The sequence below is a fragment of the Electrophorus electricus genome, chromosome 24 (assembly GCF_013358815.1).
Source record: "Electrophorus electricus isolate fEleEle1 chromosome 24, fEleEle1.pri, whole genome shotgun sequence".
Taxonomy (NCBI): domain Eukaryota; kingdom Metazoa; phylum Chordata; class Actinopteri; order Gymnotiformes; family Gymnotidae; genus Electrophorus; species Electrophorus electricus.
Window position 1 is genome coordinate 1,817,956 of NC_049558.1, and position 26,302 is coordinate 1,844,257.

The 26,302-nt window shown below is 42.9% G+C and overlaps 2 protein-coding genes and 1 long non-coding RNA gene across 4 annotated transcripts in view; 2 read left to right on the forward strand and 1 right to left on the reverse strand.

Annotated features, from left to right (window-relative positions):
* The first annotated feature begins 3,178 nt into the window (after window positions 1-3,178).
* On the forward strand, window positions 3,179-8,293 carry dhh (desert hedgehog signaling molecule). The gene is made up of 3 exons (XM_027021326.2): window positions 3,179-4,480; window positions 6,327-6,588; window positions 6,782-8,293. Exons 1-3 carry the CDS (start codon window positions 4,169-4,171, stop codon window positions 7,606-7,608), a joined length of 1,401 nt encoding a protein of 466 aa, XP_026877127.1. The 5' UTR covers window positions 3,179-4,168; the 3' UTR covers window positions 7,609-8,293.
* On the reverse strand, window positions 7,371-11,203 carry LOC113584433. Of its 2 annotated transcripts, XR_003411408.1 has the most exons (4): window positions 10,850-11,203; window positions 10,091-10,177; window positions 9,312-9,364; window positions 7,371-7,422 (listed from the first exon to the last, which is right to left on the reverse strand). It is a non-coding gene; the product is annotated as an uncharacterized LOC113584433 (long non-coding RNA). The 2 variants fall into 2 exon arrangements; XR_003411407.1 differs by lacking the exon at window positions 7,371-7,422 and having other exon boundaries at window positions 9,308-9,364; window positions 10,850-11,169.
* The window catches only part of kmt2d (lysine (K)-specific methyltransferase 2D), a 30,065-nt gene continuing 14,915 nt past the window's right edge, over window positions 11,153-26,302 (forward strand). The window contains exons 1-31 of the mRNA XM_027021325.2: window positions 11,153-11,233; window positions 14,552-14,634; window positions 15,164-15,275; window positions 15,452-15,654; window positions 15,781-15,890; window positions 15,980-16,142; window positions 16,286-16,457; window positions 16,634-16,748; window positions 17,202-17,383; window positions 17,693-17,835; window positions 17,978-18,121; window positions 18,277-19,100; window positions 19,204-19,314; window positions 19,949-20,062; window positions 20,174-20,278; window positions 20,376-20,557; window positions 20,806-20,970; window positions 21,104-21,213; window positions 21,336-21,377; window positions 21,489-21,677; window positions 21,949-22,137; window positions 22,252-22,368; window positions 22,459-22,716; window positions 22,811-22,894; window positions 23,010-23,093; window positions 23,195-23,356; window positions 23,448-23,526; window positions 23,624-23,862; window positions 24,041-24,114; window positions 24,200-24,250; window positions 24,653-26,266. Of these exons, the coding sequence (XP_026877126.2) occupies window positions 14,586-14,634; window positions 15,164-15,275; window positions 15,452-15,654; window positions 15,781-15,890; window positions 15,980-16,142; window positions 16,286-16,457; window positions 16,634-16,748; window positions 17,202-17,383; window positions 17,693-17,835; window positions 17,978-18,121; window positions 18,277-19,100; window positions 19,204-19,314; window positions 19,949-20,062; window positions 20,174-20,278; window positions 20,376-20,557; window positions 20,806-20,970; window positions 21,104-21,213; window positions 21,336-21,377; window positions 21,489-21,677; window positions 21,949-22,137; window positions 22,252-22,368; window positions 22,459-22,716; window positions 22,811-22,894; window positions 23,010-23,093; window positions 23,195-23,356; window positions 23,448-23,526; window positions 23,624-23,862; window positions 24,041-24,114; window positions 24,200-24,250; window positions 24,653-26,266 (6,186 nt within the window). The 5' untranslated portion in view covers window positions 11,153-11,233; window positions 14,552-14,585. The remainder of the gene's footprint in view (window positions 11,234-14,551; window positions 14,635-15,163; window positions 15,276-15,451; window positions 15,655-15,780; window positions 15,891-15,979; window positions 16,143-16,285; window positions 16,458-16,633; window positions 16,749-17,201; window positions 17,384-17,692; window positions 17,836-17,977; window positions 18,122-18,276; window positions 19,101-19,203; window positions 19,315-19,948; window positions 20,063-20,173; window positions 20,279-20,375; window positions 20,558-20,805; window positions 20,971-21,103; window positions 21,214-21,335; window positions 21,378-21,488; window positions 21,678-21,948; window positions 22,138-22,251; window positions 22,369-22,458; window positions 22,717-22,810; window positions 22,895-23,009; window positions 23,094-23,194; window positions 23,357-23,447; window positions 23,527-23,623; window positions 23,863-24,040; window positions 24,115-24,199; window positions 24,251-24,652; window positions 26,267-26,302) is intronic.

Here is a 26,302-nt window from a genome sequence, read left to right on the forward strand (position 1 = left end):
CCTCTTCATTACTTAATTAATACCGTCTTCATTTTTAAAAAAATGAAGATTATAAATATGGATACTATTTAGCAAATGGTCGTGAGGGGAGCAGCATTCCTGGTCACAAATTCATTGTATTTCCCTTCCTGAATGTGGTGTAAAGGGTGGACACATCACCATGTGTGAGTAACTGACCATTTCACTGGTCAGAATTATTTTAGCCTATCATACACAAAGCAGGAGACGGGCAGCCTTTCATGGGATGTGATAGGATATCTTTATTGTCAAAACACAAGAATGAAGGAGGGGGGCTCAGATTAGCTTTCCTGACAGTTCCCTGTTTGAAGTGTGAGCCAAAGTGCATTAGGAGCTATTATTCCTGCTGGTAAATAGAAGACTGGTGGCAGGAAAAGGCGAGACTTGTTGCTAATCAGCTGATAATGGGTCCCACTGTCCTGCTGCCACAGTGTCCCCACACCCTGCGTGCACGCTCGGAGCACACTCACTTCACACACCGTGTCCCCACACCCTGCGTGCACGCTCGGAGCACACTCACTTCACACACTGTGCGAGTGCATGCTCTCTCCAGCTCTATCCCATCTCTGCCACTACTGCTACCTTAGAGCTCTGGCAGTCTTTGTGTCTTACAGTATTTATAGTCAATCCTTAGGGTAGGGATACTGATTTCACATATATCAAAAGCTAGTGACAAGATGCAGTTTATAAAATGTAATGAGCAAAAAGAGGGAAATGTTTATCAAGACAAAGGTTTTTATTTCAATAGTCACTGTTTTGAAAAACCTGACACCTCACAAGAAAAGGAAGCTTTGAGATCCACTGCATCATTGCTAAAAAAAAAATACAGTGTATTGTTTAGAGGGAAAACAATTGGTCTTAGATATGTAGTAAATGTGATAACAGGTATGAGGTATATTTTCTTCTTCTGACCCTTAACCTGCTTGCCTCACGGCCAGGAAGTTCCACCCTGGTTAGCTATTGTCCAGTCCCTTGTAGCACTGCAGCTCTCTCACTCTGGCAAATCTAAATCTCGTGCTGAAAGGTGGCTCTATATAGCAGACTCATGATGGGCGATCTAAAATAAGCCATATTTGCTGTACATATATTGCGGCATGGCTAACTACATCCATGACAGATTGTCCTGTTTCCGTGATCCCTGGCCTTGCCGCTTCACGCCGTGACAGGCGTGTTATTTAAGGTGGAAGGGTAGCATCGGAGGTTGCTGGCTGTTGCTGCCGTCTCACCAGGAGCGCGGCTGCAGCGGAGCAGAGGGTCGCGCCGCCCTGCCTCTTCCTGCCCTGATAACGGGGTGACAGACGCGGGGACGGCCTGCCGGTGCTGCTGCCTGCCTGTGGTGTGTCTGCTCCTTGACCGCCCTTGCCTGCAGCCTTTTTGTCAGGAAGCAGAAATCCTGCCGAGTGTCTATTCAGCTGTTTTTGTTTTTTGTTTTTTTTCCCCCCAGTCTAACATACATCCTTTACGCTGCCTCTGCTTCTGAGTATTTATGTATTTTAGTTCCCTAAACGTGTTCTGTGTTATGGCTATGGCGTGAGCTCTGAGTGCTATCTGATGGATGGCTCCTGACAGACGACAAGAAACCGGCGGAATGACGAGCTTTACAAATGACTCGGCATCTAATTTTACTGAGAGCTGAGTGCACAGGCATGAGCTCGGTGACACGGGACTAGTCTCAGCCCAGGTGCGGACGCAGGGGCCCACTGCGATGGAGAACAAAGAGCGGCAGAGTCACTCCAGCAGGAAAGATCTCGTCAAGATCTCGTTTTCTCTGCTGCGGCTGCTCAGGAAACACAGCCTTTCACAGCACCATAAACTCCCATCCTGCAATGGGGGGAGGCCGATTAAGAGCCAGAAAGTGTGGACCAGCGAGACAGAAATACAGACTAATAATAATTACGCTGTCTCCATTTCAAAACACACATAGGTTTGTTTTTGTGGTCATAAGCCTCCCTGTAATGTTCAGTAGCGGCTCGTTCACTATTTCCTTTTGGGAGAATTATTTTCTTAAATTAGGCTGCTCCCTTTAAATGCCACTGTTTCAAAAACTGGTTTGACTGAACTTAAGAAACATACAATTTTATACATATTTTCTATACATAAACAACACTCATTTTATAGAAAATTTAATTGCTTTATTAGGAGACCCTTACAGCTGTGTGCTCACATCATTAATCTGCATTTATGCTAAACGCAATCCAAGTACAAGATTGGATAGTCTAAATTTATGCTGCTTGAATTTTGCCAGGATATATAGTACAATTTAAAGGTGGAAAAAGGTTAAGTTAATCTGACTGGAGACGCTCACCCTGAACACTGGAAGCACTTTTGACTGAAATTAATAAACCTTGCCTCATCAGGCCTTACTGAATTATATACAAAACCTTCTCCACCTTCACTGACCACATACTGATGAAGGTGAGACTGCTCATGCCATTGAATCATTAACATAAAATGCAACTGTATATTTTGAACTTGCTTGAATATAAATATTTATAACGATAATACATTTCATACATTTAAAATGTTTTTATTCTTAAAGATGTCGATTATGTATTGATCACACTGTCTCATTCTTTTCATTTATGTACACTGCCCTGATGATACTTTTTGGCGACGCGGTAATGTTCTGTATGGCATTTCAACAGAGAAAAAAAGTGCCAAGCACTGAATGTAGAGTAAAACAGTGTTTTCCTGAAAACATCAGGGAGCATCCCTTAACCTCTGCCCCATCTGTCATTTTGTGCCTAAACAAATTATCTTAGTTGTCAAAGTTCTGGACGCATATTGTAGGTCAACGGAAATCACTGCGATATTTCGCTGTGCTTTATTTTTGTTCCATATCTCATTCATTTTGTGACACTGACTGTTAATTTTTTATTGTCATATCAAATCAAGCCATTGTTCTTATGTGGGTAAAAATACATGTTTTCAAATGGGTTCTCCGCCTTTTGGAGGTCTTAGGTGCACATGGCCACGTGTCATTTAGCTTATTTTGGGTCGGGGCAAACAAAAGGACTTGGTAAGCTACAGAGACGGTGGGTTATTGAACCTACGCCTCCATGACGGGAAGCCTGATGTCACGGACCCTTATTTTTATCTTCACTGCACTATATTAAGTCCAGGTACAATACAGGATACCTACACATAGGCTGGACCTCTCTGGTAATACTTTTTAACCCATTCAGCAGGAACCTTAAGACAGTCAAAAGTAACAATCCGAATCATTTCATGATCATTTGAAAAGAGAACCCGAAGTAAGAGATCATGTGCGCCACTCTGGAAGAAGCTCTGGGGAATTCAAAGGGTTCTCACTTTTTTTTAAAGCACATCCTTATGACTCTCGTGGAGCGTGAGGTCTTTCCGCGAGCCGCCCCGTGCTGCGTGCGAGGCTGAATTGGAGGCGTGTGCGCCACTGTCTCCCTCCAAAGGCACAGGAAGGGAGGGAAGTCTTGTCCGGTCACAAGTACTCAATGGTCACGGTGAAGCTGTTAAAAGGCGCTCAGTACGAAACCGGGAGAGCAGAAGCGCACTTGGGACACAGTGGAAATATCACCCGAGGACCAAAGGGAATTAAATTAAGCACGAGCGTGTTCAGTAGTCTGGGGATTGAAAAGGATGTAGCCTGTTAAAGATGGCGAGTCATTGTTTGGTGTGGAGCTGTCCAAGGTGGGGAAATAATGGAATGATGGGATGAAACACCTGTTACTACGTCCATCTGTCAAGGATAAAGAGATAGCAGTCAGTCTACAGTGTCCGACCTTTCTCAACATGAGTTATAAATAGCGACTACTGAAGAGTTATCCGTGTTCACTTGTCAGTTTCTGTAACTCTAGTGTTTCTTAAAGTACTTTTTTCTCTGCATAATTCTGCTGTAAAATAATAATTTTGTCCATGTTCGAGTGATATTTTGTTAGAATTATGCCGTTTCGTGCTTGTATGCACCGGTGCAACCAATGAGTCTGATCAGGCATCTAATTAGTTCTGGTCAATGATTTACAACCCCAGCCCTTAAGCGCGTCCACACTAACTCAGGATCGTGATATGGACGTGGAAAAACTGGGTCGCGTTGAAATGCCAGCAGGTGCTCGTAGCCACGCTCGCGCGGCGCACTTCGTGGGTCGTTGATCCCTGGCACACTACAAGCGCGTCAATGACGTTGGCTCCGTGGTTGAGGTTGGCACGGCTCGGCCTGCTGGCAGCGTGCACGTACACATGGCTGTGGGTCCACGGTTGCGGGCCGGGACCGGGTTACGGTAGCCGCCCCAGGCAGCGCAAGCTGACTCCACTGGCTTACAAGCAATACGTTCCCGGTATCTCAGAAAACAACTTGGGTGCGAGTGGAAGAGCGGAGGGGAAGATAACGCGCAATTCGGAACGCTTCAATGAACTAGTGTGCAACTACAACCCTGACATTGACTTCAAAGACGAGGAGCACACCGAAGCAGACCGGTTCATGTCCAAGGTAAAGGAAACCTGCACGATAGTTATCGATGTTAAAAGTACCAGGACCAGTATTTAATTGCATCCCATGTGAAATGGGCTTAATTCATGGTTTCGGCAGACCACCATCAACTTTCTCAATACAATATTAGAAGCGTTGTTGAAGTAGAGGGAAAAACCCGGATTTATTCATGAACTTTATTGGACTGCTGGAATATCCGTTGAAATTTACAACGTAATAAAATGTGCAGGTCCACCGCTGATCTGGAGTAGGTAGTGAAATTTCAACACTTGAGCCATTGTATTTTGAGGGCACACAGTGATGTTAATTAGGAAACATGATAGCAAAATTAGGTAACAGAATAGCAAAATGACGCTCTGTACAATGATGATTTAGGTACTTTACAGAGAATTTGGATATTTTTATATAACTTTTTTTTTTTTTTTTTTGTCTAATCACAAAAAGGGGAAGTAACAAACAAACCATTACTTAATATTAAACCAAGATATGATTAGTACACTCCTGTTTCCTTTATATCTGTGCACTTTTTGTTAAAGTAATGAGACGGATGAGCTTGCAAAACACTTTGAACATAACCCTAGACAATTTTGTGACAATTTGGGTAAAGATGCAAAAATTTTTTTTCTTAAGATACATTTGCAACAAAAAGGCCATAAACTTGTAATCAAACAAAAGTGTAAAGCTCCAAAAAAAAAAAAAAAAAAGATATAACTCATGGGATCGTTCTTGGGCTGCGCAGGGGAGACTTCTCGGTCCACCACATTGTCTGGAGTTGGTTTAAGATATTACAAGGATATCTAATCTGTTTGATTACACATGATGCATATCCAGCTGAGTCAGAGATGCCTTTATGATGCCAAGACTGAGAGTTGGTGTATGTGTATGTATGCATGTGCCCTCTGCCTGTCAGGGACTGAAAGCCGTCCTTTGTGTATGTATTGGAGGTTCTGCGGGGTCGCCTGTACAGAATTCCCGCCTGCTGAAGTAATGGCAGTGTCGGAAAAGCCTCTATTGTAGTTCTGACAATGAAACGCCTCTGTCAAACCGCATTGCGAGGAAAAATGTCCCTGGTTTGTTTTTTGCCCTTCTTGATTTCTCACTTTTTCTGTCACATTCCCAAATGCATGCCCAAACATTCCACCAATCTGCCCTCTCGCTCAGTCTGGGTCTTGCCTTTTTCTTCTCCTCTTGCCTTTCCTTGACCTCCTGTCTCTCTCTAGCGCTCATTCTCAGTTCTTATCAATGGTTTCAATACACTCTAATCTAGAACACTGCATTTCCCATGAAAATCCACATTTTTCATCTTGTACAGCATTATCTGCAGTGCTGAGAAGCAAAACCATAGTTTTGTATGTGGGGCACGCAGCAGGAAGCACAAATACTGTAATAACAGAACAATCTGACTAACAGTGTAAGAAAAGAAAAGGTCTGTGTGAAAATATCACTGTCTTGTGGGAAAGAGAATTGACCTTGAATGTGCTCTCTTACATAGCTGAAGTGGCTGAAGAATGTCGGAGATTAGTTACAGTAGCTTTGTTCTGATTGTTTGAGGCCTTTTTCGGAAAGGGGGTGGAGATGGCCTTTATCAGAGCAGCATGTACAGACAAAAATTTGCTGATATTGACCAAAAACCCAGGCGGAGAGGCAGAAAGACAACACAATGCTGTGGTGTTCAACCTTCTCTCAGCATGAACAAGGCTGGGAAGGTAAAACCACCAAGCTCAAGAGTCACAGGCCTTCTGGTCACGTGGTCCTTCTCTAGGTATGGAGTTCTCATGGAGTCATACCTCTATTTTGGTTCAAGTTAATTCCCTATATTTCTCTGTTCTTTCTCTTGCATGGGCAGCGCTGTAAGGATTGCCTAAACAAGCTGTCCATTGCGGTCATGAACCAATGGCCAGGTGTTCGACTACGAGTAACAGAGGCCTGGGATGAGGACGACAATCACCCACCCGGCTCTCTGCATTATGAGGGTCGTGCTGTTGACATTACCACCTCAGACAGGGATATAAAAAAGTATGGCCTCCTCGCTCAGTTGGCTGTGGAAGCTGGGTTCGACTGGGTGTACTACGAGTCCAAACATCATGTGCACTGTTCTGTCAAAGCTGGTAAATCTCAATTGGCCTCACTATGAATGATTATAGCTGCTTTAACAATAGAGCATGTCAACAGGCTGATGCATTGTGTGGATTTTTGTTTTTCTCCCTATTCATCGTTTCACACAACATATCTATTACTGTTTCGCTATATTTTGTGAACTAATGTCCATTCCTAACATTGCTCTCTTTCTTAATTTCACAGATCACTCTGTTGCCGTGGAGAAAGGGGGCTGCTTCCCAGCCTCAGGAATGGTGATGGTGTCTGGGGGATTGCTAAAGCCCATGTCACGCCTGCGCCCTGGAGATGCCGTGCTAGCCTCGTCCGAGTTGGGTGACGTGGTTTTCAGCCGTGTGCTCCTCTTTTTGCATCTGGACCCTGAGAGCAGGTCCACCTTCTTGATTCTCAGCACAGAGGATGGACGATGCCTTGCACTTACTTCCAACCACCTCATATTTGTGGCTTCCACCAACAAACCGCATTACCATGAGTACTATGCAGACTTTGCAAGTCGAGTCAGGAGGGGAGACTATGTACTGATTTCTGGAAGGGATGGCAGTATGCGTCCTTCCAAAATAACCTCAATTTCACAGGAGGAAAGATCTGGGGTTTATGCTCCACTGACAGAACATGGCAACCTGTTTGTGGATGGTGTGTTGGTGTCCAGCTATGCATCTATTGAGGATCACAGACTTGCACATTGGGCCTTTGGGCCTCTTCGCTTTCTCTTTGGATTAGTCCAGCTATTTATGGGAGAGAATTCAGAGACGGCAAACCAAGAGAATGGGACGAGGGTTCATGGAGCTTGTCCGTCATCTCCAGTTCTATCCAGAGGATATATTAACCTGATGCATAACATTACAGGCGTCGTTTACAGTACAATAAACAAAATAAACACAAGCTTAAATAAACCTACATTTATGCAAAACTTTGATTGTGCAGATGGCACAGAAGTGGGGGTGTACTGGTATGCAAGAATCCTACACACTTTTGGTCGGATGTTTTTAAACCCCCAGAAATTTTACGAATAAAAGCCCAAGAAACGTAACAAATGCCAACTGTCTGTGAGGGTGATTTAAATCCTAACCAAATAAACCGACTCACAGAACAAAAAATCCATATGAATGATGATAAAACTGATAAAACTATTCATCTGTTATGACATAATTAATTTCATTTATATTATATTTTTGTTGTGGTCAGGCATACATGTGAAGTACACTGTATAACAAATGGTTATTCAATATTGCACATATTGGTGTGAAATTCAAATTAATTTTTTTTTATACCAACGAGAACGTATTTCATAGAGCAAAACTATTTATTTTTATATATTTGAATGTATAATATATACACATGCTAAATAATCTATTGACTTTTTTTATTATACCTGTTCTCCAGACTAATAAGTAACAGACAAATGGTATTTTTGATGATAAATTGTATGCTAATATTCCATGGGAATTCTAATTTGTCTCAAAATTAACCCAACTGTGTTACTTTACCATTAGGCATCATGTAAATGTATCACATTGAAACTGTCAGACTTTTAATGCCTCAATTGGGAATCGGTGTAACTGGCAGGCCAGTTTTAGTACTGCAAGAACCAAGGGTTTAAATAAGAGTGCACTTGTAAAATATTTACATGTTCTGTGTCTGGGAGTTCCGAGCTAGCCCAGTGCAGCTGGGATGATGTTTCAGCCATTCCTCTTTGGGGCTTTAAATGAATAAAGATGATGAATGCAAGCTTTGTTTCAGCTTTATTTCTTCACTTTCAACACAAATATGAGAGAATTATAAAAGGGTATAGTATTGGGCCTAGGCTGCTTATCTTTTGAAGCCTTTTGCCAGTTAAGTTCTTTCATAGTTTGTTGATCTTTTGGATCTGTCTAGTCACTCATTTTTGTCCAATTTTATCACTTTTTTCCCCCATGGCTAACTAGGAATTATAGATTTAATAAACTTGACCTATATTCCCAAATCTCATATCATAAAAAAATATTGTATTACTGTATTTGACAGGTCTTTGTAGAGCACTGGGTCTGGTTGACCCAGCTGAGTTTAGCATTTTACACCCCCTTGTGGACAACAAATGTACAACCCATTAGTTTATCATAACAGTTCCCATTTTATCACCATAACATAAGTCTAATATAGTTTTTTTTTTAAAAAAAGGCCTAAATAAGTGATGCTTGATATTTAGATAGTTTAAATTATGTCTTTGACATTTCACATTTACAGGTAAAGGAGGGCTCCTCATGGCAAACGTGTTATTACATTCACATTCTGGCTGGTTGTTATTCCATTTTTACTACATATTTATTAATTAGACAGTTAGAGGAGGGGCTTATAAATAGCTTTAAAACAAGACTGCAGAAATGTCAGCAATAAATGACCTTTAAAGGTCATTTAGGTATAACAGTCTGTATCAGTTAAAACAAACACTCAGTGCAGGCTGTAACTAGTCTTATTCGGATTACAATAGTTTCTGCCATTTATATGTCATCAGCGTATATGTCATGTACAATAACTATGTCAAGCTGGGTAATGTACACAAAACTGAATAAAGCCTAAAAGTCAGTATGGAATACAAGAATATTTAAAAATATAGTAGTGCATAAAACATTAGAGAACAGAATACCCTAAGATAAATCATTAGATCACTGCAATACAAAGCATAATTGATAGGACATTGCAGTACAGAGAATAATGAAATGGTCATTAAAATTCTTACTTCTTAAGATTCTTTTATTTTTGCCAGTTGTGAAGGTAGGCAAGAGGATTACCCTGTGGATAGAGGAGAGTGTATCGAATGAGAGGATGGACGCACACTCCCCAACAATTTGATGTTCTATAACAGGCCAATGGTAGACACAGTCCCGCCCCTCAATTATCTTTGCTTAGCCAATCAGATATTTTCTATCTTAGCCTCTATACTGTTTTTCCAGACCTGTCCAGTTAAAAATAATCTCAGTGAAGGATGTAGTAGAGTTTGTAATTCTTGTGAATGGGGTCGTAGGGTCAGCTGCTGCATCTAGAAATTTCATATAGCGTGCATAAGCAAGAATACATTTAATGGCTAAAATCTATGCTGACGTGCTTCAAGAGGATTATTATTTGGTATAAGTGGTTTGCTCCGTGCACACACACTGACAGTCTACATTACACAGCCTGCTTCATAGACCTAGATCACAATAAACGATTCAATGTCAATTACCTGATGTAACGGTAATTTGCATATAATGTAAAGTTATAAACTACTGTCAATTAGAATTGTAAGTGAAATACGCACATTTTGTTAATACATGCGAAGGTTTACAAGAAAACACTAGAAGACTAGTGAATAGTGTATCGAATGTTACGATTTTTGTTTGAATCGGAATTTAGCTCGTGAGAACAAAATATGTCAACGTCTCGTCTGTACTGGTGGTCTCGCCTTTCGCCATCATGTATGTTTTGGATCTCACAGCAAGGTCTGAATTCAGTCGGATCCTTTTGTGTGGTGGTCCTAACCTTTAACGGGCATGCCACTCAGCCCAGCATCGTTACAGCCGTCACCTTTCCACAGTCTGGAGTCCCAGCTCATTGTCTGATTGAGTCCTAGAACAATCCGAAAAGACTTCATTAAAATACTGCCCAACATCTGCGACTCCACATGTACACTAAAACACTTAACCCCTGATCCAGGCAATCGTGGTGCTAATATTTTTGGTACGCTTTTCATTCGGGATGTTGTTTTTACTGTGCGTTTATTGAAAGCCAGAGCGCCATATCTGCCGTAACAATTACAGAAGGTAAACAAGCTCGCTCGAAAATGGCTGCAATTCACTTTCATTTAACAAGCCATTGGTGCTGACACCAAGTCATACAGTCCCCCCCCCCCCGGAAACTCTCACGAATAAATGAAAATCCTTGGAAATCGTGTTGGCACACAGGAAACAAATGCGGGCAAATGCATTGTTTGATAGGAGTCCTTCGAAGTTCACACACACACAAAAAAATCGACTTGTTAGCTTCGTAGCCGTACAGCTAGCTGTCTCTCATCGCTCCCGCAGTGGGATGGACGAGGCTGGATGTGGCTGTGATTGCAATGTAAACCAGTCTTTTCCAAGTTGAAATACAGCGAGGGAACTAACGTTGCGCGGCGAAATATCGACTACTTTTCTTTGCTCGTCGGCTAACAGCATCGCCAGTTCATGTTAGTGGCACCACCGTAACTAAAAAAAAAGGGGGGAGTTTCATTTGGACGCAAAGATGAGTGAGAAAACTTACTGAGAGACGAGTCCCATCTTTCCAGGATTAGCTACGCAGTTACCTTTCAAACTGGTCAGTGTTAAAAAAGAGACCACCAAACTTGCCAGCGGTGCGCCGGATTGCCTTCGTGCGAGGATTTTGATTTTGTTTCTCTGGATAAACCACACGCAGAGGAGTTGGACATGAATTCAGCAGGACTGATTTTGTTAGCCATCTTGTGGGCTAGCTAATACATGACCAAGTTGGCAAACCTCACAGCGCTACGGCCACCAAACCCCCGTCCACAGCGAACTGGTCACCCAGTTAACCAGCTAAGATTCATGAAATGAAAGCAACACAAGGCGATTTGTGTCCGTAGGACTGTTCTTATGATGTACGGGGGGATGAGTGTCGCTCTGTAAGGTGAGTCAAACTCTTTAAAAGGATTTTCATAAAATTTAACTTGTTTGCAAATGACCACGCTGGTGCAGTCGGGCCCCCCTTAATGGTGCTATTGTGGCTTATTAGCCAAGTAATTTAAGATACTTTGCTGGTGTAAAACCACGTATAATAAGATATCTTGGTATTATACAAGGTGGTGTTAGAAAAACAGCTTCTGGGTAGCTAACATAGCTAACTGGACTAGCTTTCTCTTTATTAAAATACAGACCTTTAGGTTGGTCTGTCAAAATTGAAAACGTCCGGCTAGCTCACTGACCAGTTATCTGGGTTAATGTTTTAGAGACTTTGTTTTAGAGACGTCAGTATTGTCATAGGAAGACAAGAAACTATGTCGCTGCTCAGTCCGGTTCACACAGCTAAGATGTACAGACCGTGTCCTTCGTTAGCTAGGTTAGCTAACGCTACGTTCCTTTGGGTGAAGTTCAAACAGTCCCTCATCCAAATTAGGATTAACTAATGGGCCAGGTGGCTAGATTAGCTCGCCGTCTCGTCGACAAATGCTGACAAACGGTCTGCCGTTTGTAGTGAAGTGGTTATAGCTAGGTGTTTACTTCACTCGGTGTCCATTCTAGCTGGGCTAATCAGAGTTTTGATATCCTGGGTCGTCGAATGAATCTTGTTGTTGACATCTGAAGAGTTAAAGAACTAAAGTTGTCTACGTGTTCGCTTCAGTCCTATGTTTGTGTGATAGTTATGTGTGCTTTGCTGTAACTTCGACTAGCTAATATACGTACTTCGCTAGATTTCTACCGGCTCTACAGCTTTCCGTCACTGGCCGCATATCCAGCAATATAACGCTAGTAAAAACACAGAATTAGCTAACGTTAGCTAGCCAGTTTAGCGGCGCGCTTTTAGTTTTTAATTGTTTAAACCGCAAACTATACATAATTTGATGCGGTGCCAGACTTTCTTAAAGGTTATTATAAAATGTTGGTTGTGTCCGTTTTAAAGCTAAATTAATTTCGAAGTTTAGATCAAGATAGATGATCAAGCGGCTAACGCGTAGATATTTTGTTCGGATAATTAAGCTAGCTAACGTTGACAGCTAGCATTAGCGCACTAGGGCCGTTTGTGGTGTGCAATAAATAACAATCTGTTAGGTTTTTACTTCCACTTTGTAGGGGAATTGATTGTTTTATAGTTGACAGCCATTAAGTTAGTAAGGTTTTATATTAACAACACTGAATGTTTTCTATTTTAATTGAAGGTAAGATAAACCAATTTTGGCCTAGTGAAACTGCAAGCAACACGGTAACGTTATTCATTTAACTGAGCTGGTAGCTGAAGTGAACTAATGTAAGATGTGCTGTTAACAGCCCATAGAGACCATTTCACCACTCGCTGTAGTCATTATTGCTTTCCAGAGTGACTGATATTTGCATGTCCCCGTTGTATATGTCGCAGCATTTCCAATTTACATGGTCCATCTTAAAACAGGAGTATGTATTCACTAGAGTATGGCTCCATCAAGGCCATCTCGTTTTGGTTATTTCTAAAACAAAATTAATAGCGCAATAATTCATGTGTTTAATAGATTCAGGAACCTGGTAAATGCCCATCTTTACACAGTGTTTCTTAAATGCCCTACCACTAAGTTCTGTTGTGCAGTAAGTTATGGTTCGCGACATAATTGCATATAATCGTATTTCTTTGCACTTGCAATTGTTCAGATAAATGTTAAAAACCCATTGTTAAATTAACTCATTTAAAAGTCACATCCGTAAAGAGCTACACATATCAAGAAAAGTTTAAAATGTCTAAATGCTGCAGTTTCCCTTACCCAACGGTTTCTTATCATGGGAGGAAACAGACATGTAAATCAAGGGCTATAGAGCCAACGGCACCTAACGTCCTGCTCCCGTGTTGCGTACGGTTAAAGCCCAATGTGTTTCCTATGTGCTTCCCCTCCCTTTTTTTCTAAGAAAGATCTGTTTGTGTTGTTGCCTAAATGGTTTCCGCAAGCTTGTGGAAATCTTCAAATAACGATAAACTATATATTTATAAGTTGTTGTTAATGTTAATAATAATAATAATAATAATAATAATAAACCCAAGCATTTGTTAACTAAACATCAGAAGAAATCGCCTTGATGGGGTACTAAGGACAGTTCAGATGATTGTGAAACACGATGGACAATAAAAATGAAGCCAAATAGGAGTGCAAATACAACAATAATGTTAAATAATAATATAATAATACATAACCAATTTATAGTAGCTAGCGCACTATGCACAATGACAAAAGGCGACTTCTTCCAAGTCCTGCATGCCCATACCTTCAGATTTGATGCCAACTGCAAAAATCAGAAACGTATTCATGATTACAACGCTGCGCTCTTTACACCTTGGACAGCATTGACGGAACGGACGAGTGTTCGCCTTGTTTCAGCCCGAGGTAGTTATATGTGTCACAGGAAGTGGGCCATTCGGAAGTTGTGTTTTCTTTGTGTATCTCCGTTTAGGGTTGTTTGATATGGAGGAAATAGCATTATATGTTAGTTATGTGCGCGTTGAAATATTCTATTGATCTGCTCCTACTGCCGCGCACCACATCCGAATGTATGTAAACGTTTATTTTTTCGGGTTTGCTTGCCCGTGACCAGGGTTTAGTGCGGAGAGATTGTGAAGCCCGGTTAGCAGAGCAGCGAGCTAAATGGCTAAGCTGCTAACGTGCTAACGTCCACTGTATTCTCGGCTAAGATAACTGGAGGATCCGGCGAGTTTAAGACCGCAGACAAACCCTTAGCCATTGTTTACCTGACTATCTGTCCCCCTACACGGAGAGGATGAGCTGAGTGTGTGACTGCCTTTTCATGGTTTGTATTCAGCGCCTTGTCTGGATTCTGATTTTGGTTTATTTCTGCTTGATTAGTTTAGTGCAGAGCGATTTTAACTTTACAGGACAGGGCTTTTTTTTTTTTTTTTTTCTTTGTGTTGCTGTTGAGCAGGACTGCTTTAGGGTTATAAGTAGAACTCAAGACTCAAAGTTTTGTATTTGTGAGAGAATGCAGAACTTTTTTAAACTAGAAGTTTGTCTATTAACTTTGTAGGTCGTTAGCAAATTAGCTAGCTAGTTGTTGCCTAACTAGTTAGCCATGTTACCGCGAAAAATTATATGCGTGGTTCTTCCGTCACTTGTTTCATTTAAACATCCGAGTCATGTAACGATGTGTCTTGCATGTTGCCATCTGTTGTAGTAAACGTGGGTATTTTTAACATTAAAATAACACGGACACCACCGTGCAACAGTCTTCTGATACAAATCTCCGCCTGCTTTAGATCTCTCTAAAAGAGATCCTCTTTAGGAGAAGGAATGGACGAGCAGAAGTCAAACTGCGAAGAAAATGATTCAGAAACGGCAGGTACGTGACTGCATTTGCGTTTGTCAGTTGTTTAATTTTTAATAAAATACTGTGGTGTGTGTGTGTGTGTGTGTGTAAATAAATATAATTTTTTTGTTGGTGCTCTTTAGAGATTATTGCTCTTGTTTTAAAGATTACTAATTAATAAGCATTTTATATACATTTGTAATTGTGAAATGGTTTGTATTGCAAACATGTAAAATGTAGTAATTTTGATGCAGTAATGTGTACTATCAGCAGCTGATTTCATTTAATTTAATTTTGTTTTTTGGGGTGTATGAATATTTGATAACCCATACAGCTGATATTAATTGTACACTTTCTGTAACATGACTTGGTCTTGTGTGTGAAATACAAATGCAACTTGTCATATAACAGTCTTTGGAAAATGAAATTAAACTTTACCTACTTTTGTAGATTTTGGTGTTCTACTGCAGTCTTCTGCGATGTAATTGCAACATACGAGTGACACTTAAGGCTGTTTATATCACGCTTGTCCATTAACCTGTATCTGCCATAAACTTTACAGCTGATGACAGTGCCTCTTCAAAGAAGACTGTCCCATCTCCAGGGGAATCGAATGCCCCTCTTGCTGCAGGGGACATCTCAGGCACTACTGTGGACATTTCCAGTGCACCAGCGTAAAGCTTTCTATTAATATTTCAGTCTGGATTGGTTTTCATTATATTTGGGCCATTTGCAAATTACTTGGCTTATGTGCACAGGCTTACACCACTACCTGATTTAATTTTTTTACTTGTTTATTTTATGGCTCTGAGTGATGCTGACATCTTGGGCGTCTTAATTGTTTGTTTAGGGATATTGTCAGGGCCTGTGCACTCTGTAACTGTATGGAAAGAAGTCTTCACGGACAACGGGAGCTCCGGTGTTTTGGGCCCTCTTCCTGCTGGCCCAATCTGGAGGCCTCTACCTCCTTACCGCCGTTGGCTGGGAATGATGACCTGTCTTCCATTGGCTTCTCTGAACACAACGGTCTTTCGTTTCTTTTCGATGACACAGGTCTGGCCAAACCTTCCCCCCTCCCCCCCAGAACCCAACATTGTCTTGGATTTTATAAAGAAAACCAATGGAAACAGGATTTTCCCTCAAACTCTTGTTTAAGACTTCTTATATAATTTGATGCAGGATGCTGTTGGGTTCATCACTGGTGTGCAGTATGGTCAGAAGGAGTGCAACAGGGTGAAGGCGAGGAGCTGATAAATGTAGACAAGGCAGTCATCTCAGGGATACAGCAGGTATGTTCAACAGTTTACAGATAGAGGTGACCCGAGCTTAAAACAAACAGACTTTGTTTTAACAATTTTTCCCACCCCCCGTGTTTCAGCTATGTGATTATTGTAAAAGAATGGGCGCGACCATCAGTTGCCGCGGTGAGGGCTGCTCGCGTTTCTACCACTTCCCATGTTCAGCAGCAAGTGGATCATTCCAGTCCATGAAGCAGTTGGCTCTCCTGTGTCCCGAGCACATAGACAAGGCAGAGGAGATGGGTAGGGAACGCCACCAACAAACACTAACTGAATAGTATCGCTTTTTCTTTGTGTGTGTATGTGTGTATTGTTAACACTAATTTGTTTTTGTTCATGTGGGGTGGGTGTTTTTTGTGTATGTGTTTTTGTTTTTTGGTCCTTAGCTGGAGAGGAGGCGCGGTGCGCTGTGTGTGACTCTGCTGGGGACCTGTCGGGGTTGCTGTTTTGCACAGGCTGTGGGCAACACTACCATGATGCCTGTCTAGAGATCAGTGCTACACCACTCCAGCGTTCTGGCTGGCAGTGCCCAGAGTGCAAGGTGTGCCAAACCTGCAGGTATGTTTGACACAGCCCTGCTGTTTTTCATTTGAATAAGAGTTAAGGTGTGGTTACTTTGCATCTGGATGACCTATCTTTGTGTTTTTGTATGTTTTCTTGGTGATAGCTCAACCTGGTTGGTGTACTCTTTCCAATAACCTCTCTGTATGAAAATATGTGCTTTCGATTTCTAGGCAACCAGGGGAGGACTCTAAGATGTTGGTTTGTGATGCATGTGACAAGGGCTATCACACCTTTTGTCTGCAGCCGGCTATGGACTCTGTGCCTCCAGACTCATGGAAGTGTAGAGTAAGTTTTTTCTTATTTTTAAATAAGAATGATGTAGGCCTGCTCATGTCAATGGTACGCCTTCCCACTCCCTTGCAAGTGGAATGATCGTCAAGAAGTTGACTCTCTTCTCCCTTGAGCACATAGTCGAGGCAAAAAAGAGAGATATAAATCTCTTTTGTGTAGGATATGAGACATTTGTACAATTGATATTGGAAAATTTATTGTGTTGCACTGCAGAAAAAATATTTTTGTGAAGTCTCAAGAAGTAAAGCTGCCAAAATGCTTTTATGAAAACTATAATTTCTTAAGTAGAAGGCATTAGTTTTTAAGAGTGCCCGTATTCAAGGTTTTGTTGATTTTAAGATCAATTTGGCACTTGGAGACTCCTGATAAATGGTGTGGAGAATCTTTTTAATTCTTGAGTCAACAGTTAACTGCAGCAGTGTGATTGTTTGATTTCTCCCTGTCTAGCGGTGTCGTGTATGTGCTGACTGTGGTTCACGAGGACTTGCCTTGCCTGGCTCTGAGCAGTGGTTTGAAAGCTATTCAGTGTGCGAGAGTTGTCAGCGGAGGCGCACGTCTGTCTGTGGGGTTTGCAGTAAGGTCACTGAGTCCTCAGCCCCCCTACAGCACTGCTGCACCATCTGTCACAGGTGGGTCTGCTTGTCCTCGCAAGCATTTTGAGTTGCGTAATATTCCTGCTTTGGTTCTATTTTCAGCTTTTTTCAGACTACTAATATTCATGAAATGTGTTGCTGCTTACAAATGTGTTGCCTGGTTTTAGGATTAGACTTAGTGGCAAGTGTTGGGTGAAGGAGCACTAGATTGCATTTCTTTTGACATTTAAGAAAATGAAATATTCTAATGCATGTGGTTTGATAAGTGGGTCGAGCTCATCACGAGATGGTCATTTCAAGTGGAAATCTCTATAAATGCATTATATTTTTGTTTCTCTTTAACAGATGGGTGCACAGTGATTGTGCCTCACTCTCCGAGTATCCTGAAGAGAAATGCGTATGTTTGACATGCAGGGAAACACCTTCTGAAATCACAGAGACAGAGATGCTGGATAGGAAGACTGATCTGGAGGAACCCATGGAACTGGGTGTGTAATGTTTGTTTGTTTTTATGTAAACTGTTTTGTTGTTTGGCCCTCGTGCTAATGTTGTCCTTTTGTTCTCTTTGGGGATGTCTCAATGTTTTTTGCTGGTGATTTTTCTGTGGATCTGAATTCTGCTCTTGTTTAGGTACTGAAACTAAGGTGGCTGGACTGGCGGAAGTGAAAGAAAGCAATATGGAAGCAGGGCCACAGCAAGGCACGGGTGAGCTCTCTATTGAGCCACACCTGGGTAGTGGAGACTCCACTGAGCAACAGACCTCTGAGTTTGCAGGTAATCACAAGGGTTAAAGCGCAGTGTACACTTCATTTTGTTTCTTGAACGTTTACACTCTGTTACTTGTTACTTGCTGATACTTGCTGATAAATGCTGCTTCACTGTGAAGGGAAATTATTTGCATACAGTTTGATGATGTAAACATTTTATAGGTGGCGATGGTGTTCTCAGAGAAGCCTGTACTGACCCTGTTGCTGAACTTGCTGACAGTACAGAGGAGAAGCCTGAGGAGTCACAGATCCCTCAGGGCGGCTTTGCTAGCCCTGTCACGGACATTCCGGTGGAAGCCCAGGTGCATGTAGCAGAGACCCCAGCAGGTCATCATGTTCTGCCACAAGAGGAAGCCAGTGGTCAGGAGCAGATGGAGTCGAGCAGCAGTGTGGATGCTACAGTAACGAAGCCTCCTCCAGTCTCCTCCTCCCCTTCCCTTCTGTCCCCTTCACCTGTCGATTTGGAAAAGGCGGAGCCTGTTGCATTGGGTGAGGAGAAGGCGGAGCCAGAGGTGCAGAATGAGGAGGTTTCAGACAGGGCTTCTACTGCTGCTCCTCCAGCGGAGCCGCCCTCTGCCTCAGACACAGACGACAGACCCGGTCAGTCGGAGGATGACGAGGAAGAGGACGAAGACCATGGTGGGGAGGAGCTGTTGGAGGACTCTCTGTGTAAAGATGGTGGTCTGGCAGAAGGTCTTCAGAAGCAGGAGGGTGAGGCTCAGGAAGCAGGTGCTAAGTCAGATCTGCTGCTTGACGAGATGTCCAACCTGAGCCACGGCGATGAGAGCAGCAGCGGCTTCCTGGGCTCACCGGCAGAGGCCGACTCCCAGATGCTGAACGTGGACCTTAGTGTCGTGCCGGCCAGCAGAGCACGTTCTGATTCCTTGCTCACTGAGACCGATGATTCCTTGCCCTTTGACTCCCTCAAGTCTGATGGAGAGAAGTTAAAGAGGAGAGGATCTCCAGGTCGCTCTAGAGTGAAACCGGTAGCGTGTTGTTACCACAGTTCCCGAGTCATTGTTCTCACTGTGTACAGCGATTAAATATGTGCACATTATAACTGATATAAGTTGATCTTTAACTCTGCAGGGAAGGGGTGGTGGTTTCCCAGGGAAACGACGACCACGAGGTGGGGGTGCTGGAAGAGGACGAGGGCGATCACGCCTCAAAGCTATGGCCTCTTGCATCGATGCCTTTTTGGTAAGTTGCACTCCTGTATCCAAAAGTAGGATTATTTGTTTGTTTGTTAGTTTTTTAATTATGCATACATGCTGAGTCATACTTTTGATGTAACGGCAGTATGTAGCTGTTGCAATGCTTGCAGCTGCCAGGTCCCCTTCTGACATACTCTGTGTGTTTTGTAGTTTATTTATTTTTTGGGCATGTGCTTCTCGAAATGCATTTATCCAGTTAGATAAACAATTCATTCTGTTTATTGATTTTCTGTAGCATATAATATTTGTCAAATATTTTGAGGATATTAAAATATTAGAGAAGTATAAGAGTGCTGTGTACAGCACAACTGTGGGGGGTTTTTTGTTTGTTTTTTTGTTTTGTTTTTTTGTTTTGTTTTTTTGGTTTTGTGAATTTGTTTTTCTTTCTTGGACTTATTTGATTTTACCAAATTTAATTGGACTAGTTTGATTATCAAAGATTTGGTACAGCATTTATGTGTGCATTATAATATCTTGTGCATTCTAATGCATTTCAGACAAAAAACAAAGCAAAACAGCATGTGTGGTATTTTTGTAGTATTTGTGCAGCCTGAAATGACAGTCAAGTACAAGCACTATTTTCTTGCCTAACCTAAACCTCTTTTTTTCGATTGGAATAGCAAACCATGACTGCAGACACTGGACTGAGCAAAGAGGAGGAGGAGGAGGAGGATGATACCATGCAGAATACTGTGGTTCTCTTCTCCAACACTGATAAGTTTGTTCTGCTGCAGGTAATGAGCCTGATTTCATTCTTTTCTTGTGTCTGGTTTATATTGTCGCAGTGCTCAGGTTGTAACGGTTGGCTTTGCAAGGTCTGAAAGTACCCTTTCTCCGCCTCCCAGGACATGTGTGTAGTCTGTGGCAGTTTCGGACGAGGTGTGGAGGGCCAGTTGCTAGCTTGTGCACAGTGCTCTCAGTGTTATCATCCATATTGCGTGAACAGCAAGGTAAGCCCTGACTCTCTGTGCATACTACAGTTTTGTGCTCTGTTTGATGTAAAGACAGCACTAACGTATGTGCTTTGTCTCACCATTACCTGCCTAGATCACCAAGATGATGTTGAGAAAAGGCTGGCGTTGTCTCGAGTGCATTGTGTGCGAAGTCTGTGGGAAGGCATCCGATCCTTCCCGCTTGCTGTTGTGTGATGACTGTGATGTCAGCTATCACACCTACTGCCTGGACCCGCCCTTGCACACTGTGCCCAAGGGAGGCTGGAAGTGCAAATGGTACCTCTCTCTTCTTCCCCAATATGTTCACTGTTCTACTGAAAGCCTGTACGAACATAATTGCGTATAGATATCATCGTTTCTGGACTGAAGAAAACTTTTAAATATTTTTTCTTTTTGTTTTATAAGTGATTTTGCTAATTTGTCTTTGTGATGTGCCTCCTATTGATCGTTTGATCTGTTTTAGTGTCCTAACTGGACATAAAAAGAACCGAAGAGTAACATTGCCAGTGCTCTGTCTGCTCCAGGTGTGTGTGCTGCATGCACTGTGGGGCCAGCTCACCCGGGTTCCACTGCGAGTGGCAGAATAACTACAATCACTGCGGCCCCTGTGCCAGTCTGGTCACGTGCCCCGTGTGTCGGCAAAACTTCATGGAGGAAGAGTTGCTACTGCAGTGCCAGCACTGTGACAGGTGAGAGTTGTGTGTGCTAATAAGACACATGGACTGTGGGCAGATTAATTAGTTGAATGGGTGGTGGTATTGATCATACTGGCAAGCTGAAGCTTGAGTACAGTGGTTTTAGTTCTTTGTTGGTTTTCTGTAGATGGGTACATGCTGTATGTGAGAGCCTCTATACTGAGGATGAGGTGGAGCAAGCTTCAGACGAAGGCTTTGCCTGTACTGCTTGCACTCCGTATGTTCCCAGACCTGTTGGTGAGTTTCTTGGAACTTGAGCTGACTGGTTTTGTTAGTGTATAAATAAATTGTATTTGTACTATAAGCCCTCATTTGCTGTAACGTTGAGTGTTTACATGTCTTTGTTTGACTTTCTGCAGTGGAGTCTCCAATGATTTCTGCCTTCAAGATAAAAGAGCCTGGTATGTTTTTAATTTTCTGGAAAACCTGTGAGAAATGTTTCCTACCTGTACACACATTCCCGAAATGTTATGTAAACGGTTCTAACCTAATCGGACATTTTACCCGTCCAGAGCCGCAGTTTTACCGGCTAGAGGGGGTCTGGCTGACGGAGACGGGCATGTCTTTACTGCGCAGCATCTCCATGTCTCCTCTGCATAAGCGCAGGCAGCGGCGTTCACGATTGGGCACCATTTGTATTGAGGGAGCTGCTGATGGCCTGGAGCTGAAAGAGGGCGAGGGTGATGGAGATGAGGTTAAAGGTAGGGGTGTGTACTTGTACATTTTTCTTTTTATCGGATTATATGCACATGCTTCTGTATCCAGTGTATGTAATTTATGCATCATTTGCCTAAATAAAAATGTTTAGCTTTGCTTTGCGGAGTAAATCTTTGAATCTTTTTTTTTTTTTTAACTCATGAACAAGTTTAAATAGAATGAATAAATTATAATAAGTTGATAACCTTAATATCTGAATATGGTGTGGACAGCAGGGATTTGTCATCCCTGAAATGTTGGTCTTTTTGTTGCCAGGCTGTGCTGAGTCAATAGAGTGTGAATCCAAACTGGAAGCTCCTGGAAGCCCAGACCGTGAAGGAGGAATGGACAAGGAGCCTGGGATGGATGGAGGCACAGAGAGCCTTGCTGACTGTGAGGTTCTCAAAGGAGGAGTAGAAGAGACTGATGAAGGAAAGAAGAGGAAGCGAAAACCATACAGGCCAGGTGACTACAGCCCCTCTTGATTTATAATTTGTTGCTGGTAGTGATTTTTACGTTTCTTTATTACCACAGAACATGCGTCACTGTCATAAAGAAACCCCTTTTGCTCTGTTGTAGGGATCGGTGGATTCATGGTCCGACAAAGAAAATGCCACACACGGATGAGAAAAAGCTTGTCTGCATCTGGGGATGGTGTGTCTGAAGGACAGGCAGCTGAGACAAAACTTGAAGAAGGTGAGTGTGGAATCAATGTGCAACTGCTGAGTCTAAACAGACATGTTTAAATGGAAGGAAATAATTGTTCATTATGTATTTTCATTTAAGGCCCTCATCCTGATATGGATCCACCTGATCTTAAGGCTTTGGAAGGAGAAGGTGAGCAAGCCAAAAAGCGTAGGGGGAGAAAGAAGAGCAAGTTGGAGGACATGTTTCCTGCATACCTACAGGAAGCTTTCTTTGGAAAGACATTGCTCGACCTGAGTAAGAGGGCTTTTCTGGCCCCTACGGGACAGAGACCTTCTCAGGGCCTTCTGAAACCCTCATTACCTGCTCTTCTGGCTGGACCTGCAGCTCCTGAATCAGGTACTAACCCTGAACTAACAGGATAATCTGAATGTAACCCGTTATGGTGTTGTACACTGCCTGAGCTTTTACATCCATGTACGTTCTGTTCCAGTCGAGGCTGGGGAACGAGCAGCTACATCCTCGGTGCAGCTTAAGCAGGAGGCGGATGGTTCAAAGTCTCATGGAGAGATAAAAAGTAGGTTGCATTGCTATGAAATGTTCCGATCTTTGGCTTCTGGAACTTATCTGCTGAAAATTAATTTAAAAAAACAAACAAACCCAACAACAAAAAATGTTACACTGTGTTTTAGTGGTGCCAGGAACAGGTGAACAGCCTTCTTTCCAAGTTCAGAGTTTTGATGATACACCTGGTCCAGATTCACAAACGAATAAAGGTAGAAGCTGCAATAACTTGAATCTCTTTATAAAAAGCTAGTAAAATTCACATTGATTATGAAACTTGGTTTGTAAAACCTTTGCTTTTTGGTGCGTCCAGGTCTTCCACAGGAAACAGAAAGTCAGAATTCTGAGCAGTTCTTCCAGAAAGTACTTGGACCCTTGGAGGGGAGTTCTCAAAGTGGCACAGTTCAGGCTGGCATGAGGCCTGTCTTAGAAGGGGAGCCAAATCGCAGTGGTTTGCCCCAAAGAAACCTTCCAGGTATGGATAGACAGTCTGCACACCTGCCAGCTTGTACTTGCCACTGACATGAAAGTGCAACCTGACCGTGACTTAGTTGATTCTTTTACAGGTGCTGCTGGCTCATTGCCCTCAGCTAATATAACAGAGTCATTTCAGGGACTTTCTCAATCCCCGTTTTTTGACCTGCGGTGAGAGATGGATACGTTCAATTTTACTGTTTCAAACTGTTCAAATGATTTCTTTAGTTTTTGATATTTATGCATCAGTTTGGTCTGTTTCCTCCAGTGACCGGAGTGGACTTTTCAGTCCAGAGCAGGATGAGGACAGCCCTTGGGCAACACCATCTACTCCAGCCACTCCGTCTACTCCTCCAACTCCTACTGAACAGGAGGGTGATGGCCTCTCTTATAACCAGCGCAGTCTGCAGCGCTGGGAGAAAGATGAGGAGCTTGGAAATCTGTCTACTATTTCTCCTGTGCTCTATGCTAACATAAATTTCCCTAACCTCAAGCAAGACTACCCTGGTATGTAATAAACCCAAACCTTCTTAAATTTCACAGAATTATGACAGTGTGTGTAATTAACATAAATAATTGTGTATTGGCAATTATCCAAAGCTGTAATTATGTAAAATGACTGAAGTAGAGGACTGGGTTGTGTTGTGTGGTGTGGGGTTTTTTTTTTTTGTGTGTGTGTGTACAGACTGGGCCAGTCGCTGCAAGCAGATCATGAAGGTTTGGAGGAAAGTATCAGCTGCAGACAAGGTTCCCTATCTGGTAAGAGATGGACATAATGTTGACATCCCAAGAGATCACTAATTACTGATACTTACCTGTTTTCTTTTGTGTTCCTTTCATCTAGCAAAAGGCCAAAGATAACAGAGCAGCTCAGAGAATCAGCAAGGCACAGAAGGTAAAGGTTTTTATTCATACCTGTTTCTGCATCAGAGTTTGATACAGAAATATAAAAGAAATATCCACATAGGTTTTGCATTTGTTATTTTTTATTTTGGGGTTGTTTTTTGTTTTTTCTCATTACAACACAAAAGACATGCTTGTTGTAAGGAGAACTGGCAAGCATGATTTTCTTAAGACAAATTTTTAACAACTTTAAAAAAAAAAAAAAAAAAAAAAAAAAAAAAAAGGACACGACCTAAGGGTGATTGCCAGATACTCTTATGCAATGATTTGTTAAACACGTTGTGGCTCTCAGTAAAAGTAAACAAAATTAGAGCTTAGGATGACATCTCAAAATTCAGTAATGTGAGCTTCAAATAATTCTGATGTTCAACACTTTCTGTGCTCTTCTCCACAGCAGGCTGAGAGTCAGGTGTTGAGACCTATTAAAACCGAGACAGTTCGTGTGAAAACAGAACGTCCTAATCTGCACCTTCAAATTCCGCCGCCCTCTGGGTCTCTTTCCACTCCTTCTCAGCCTAGTTCTGCCGAGAGCCCCTTTCCATTTACCCCAGATACTGCACCTACAGCCTTTTTCCCAGACGGATCTCTGAAGTCTTCAAGCTCAACGGATGTTCAGACTGAGCCTTTTTATAAGCCCCCATCCCAGTCCCCGCATGCTCAATCTCAACCATCCACCCCTTTCTCCCATCCTTCCTCCAGTCCCCTGCAGGCCTCCTCAGGTTTCCCTTTACCTGGCCCACAGGGTGCTCCTCAGGGACGGCCAGCCAGTCATGGATCTCTTGATATGCAGCCAGGGACTCCTCGCAGAGCCCAGCAGATTGACCCGTTTTTTAAACCACAGCAGCAGGTCCTTCCACACCAGACTCAGCAGGCCTCTCAGGAACCTGTACACTTCCCTGAGAGCCCTAGACCCAAAACTAGTGGGAAAGGAGAATCCCCCATGTTCTCCCCACCTCACACAACTCACCAAGGAGAACCCTTTCGTGGTCAGCAGGGAATTGGTCGACAAGAGTACGCTTCATCTTCCTCTCCCTCTGCTGTGGCTTCTTCTCCAGCTGGAATGGGGCAAAACAGGGCAGACATGAGTGCCCCTTCTCCACGTGCCTCTATCAGCCGACAGGAACTAGGCACTGGTTCCCCAGCAGGAATGCTGGACTCTGGAGATGGCTTGTTCAAAGCTCCTATGACGCCACGTATGCATCAGGGGGATTCTGGAAGCTCATCTGCTCCCCTCCCACCTAACGCCTCCCCCAATCATCCTTCCGAGAGTTATCGCCAGTCTCCCTCTACGTTTTCTGATCCATATGGCCAACCTCCTCTCACACCCCGGCCACAATCAGGAGACGGTTCATCCCCTTTACATGAGAAACTGCCTGTACCACAGCAAGAACCTTATCCAAAAGTGGCCTCTAGCCCTCATTCAAAAGGCAGTTCTCAGTCACCTCTCACTCCAGCAATGCTGTCTAATGATGGACACTCGGTGCAGTCGCCAGCTGCTCAGCGCTTTCAGTCTCCAGACCCATACTCTCGGCCACCCTCACGGCCTCAGTCTACAGACCCTTTTACCTCGATACACAAACCTCCTCGGACAACTTCAGCAGAGGCTTCCTTTAGAGGCTCCCCTCACCCTAGCCAGCAGCCTCCTTGTTCACCATCTGTAGGGGATCCGCTCACTGGAAAACCCCCTGGGCCCCCTACATTTAATCTCAGCCCCAGTATGGGTGCCCTTCAAATTGGTCAGCAACAACCAATGGCCCAACAGCAAGTGATGACTCACCAAGCTCAGGTCCAACTCCAACAACCATCACCCCAGCCGCAAATCATGGCTGCGGAAGTAAATGCTAGAATATCGCTACCATCTGGAAACCAAGACAACGTTTCTGTGCGGCCACCAGATGCACCACATCTGCCGGGCATGCCGGCCTCACAAGAACTGCCTGACCTTTCAGCTGGTCAAGATCAGGCTCTCATTGGCCTTAGTCCGTCTGAGCTTGAAAAGCATAGACAGGTATATGAACAACTCCAGTGATTCAAAATTGTTAGT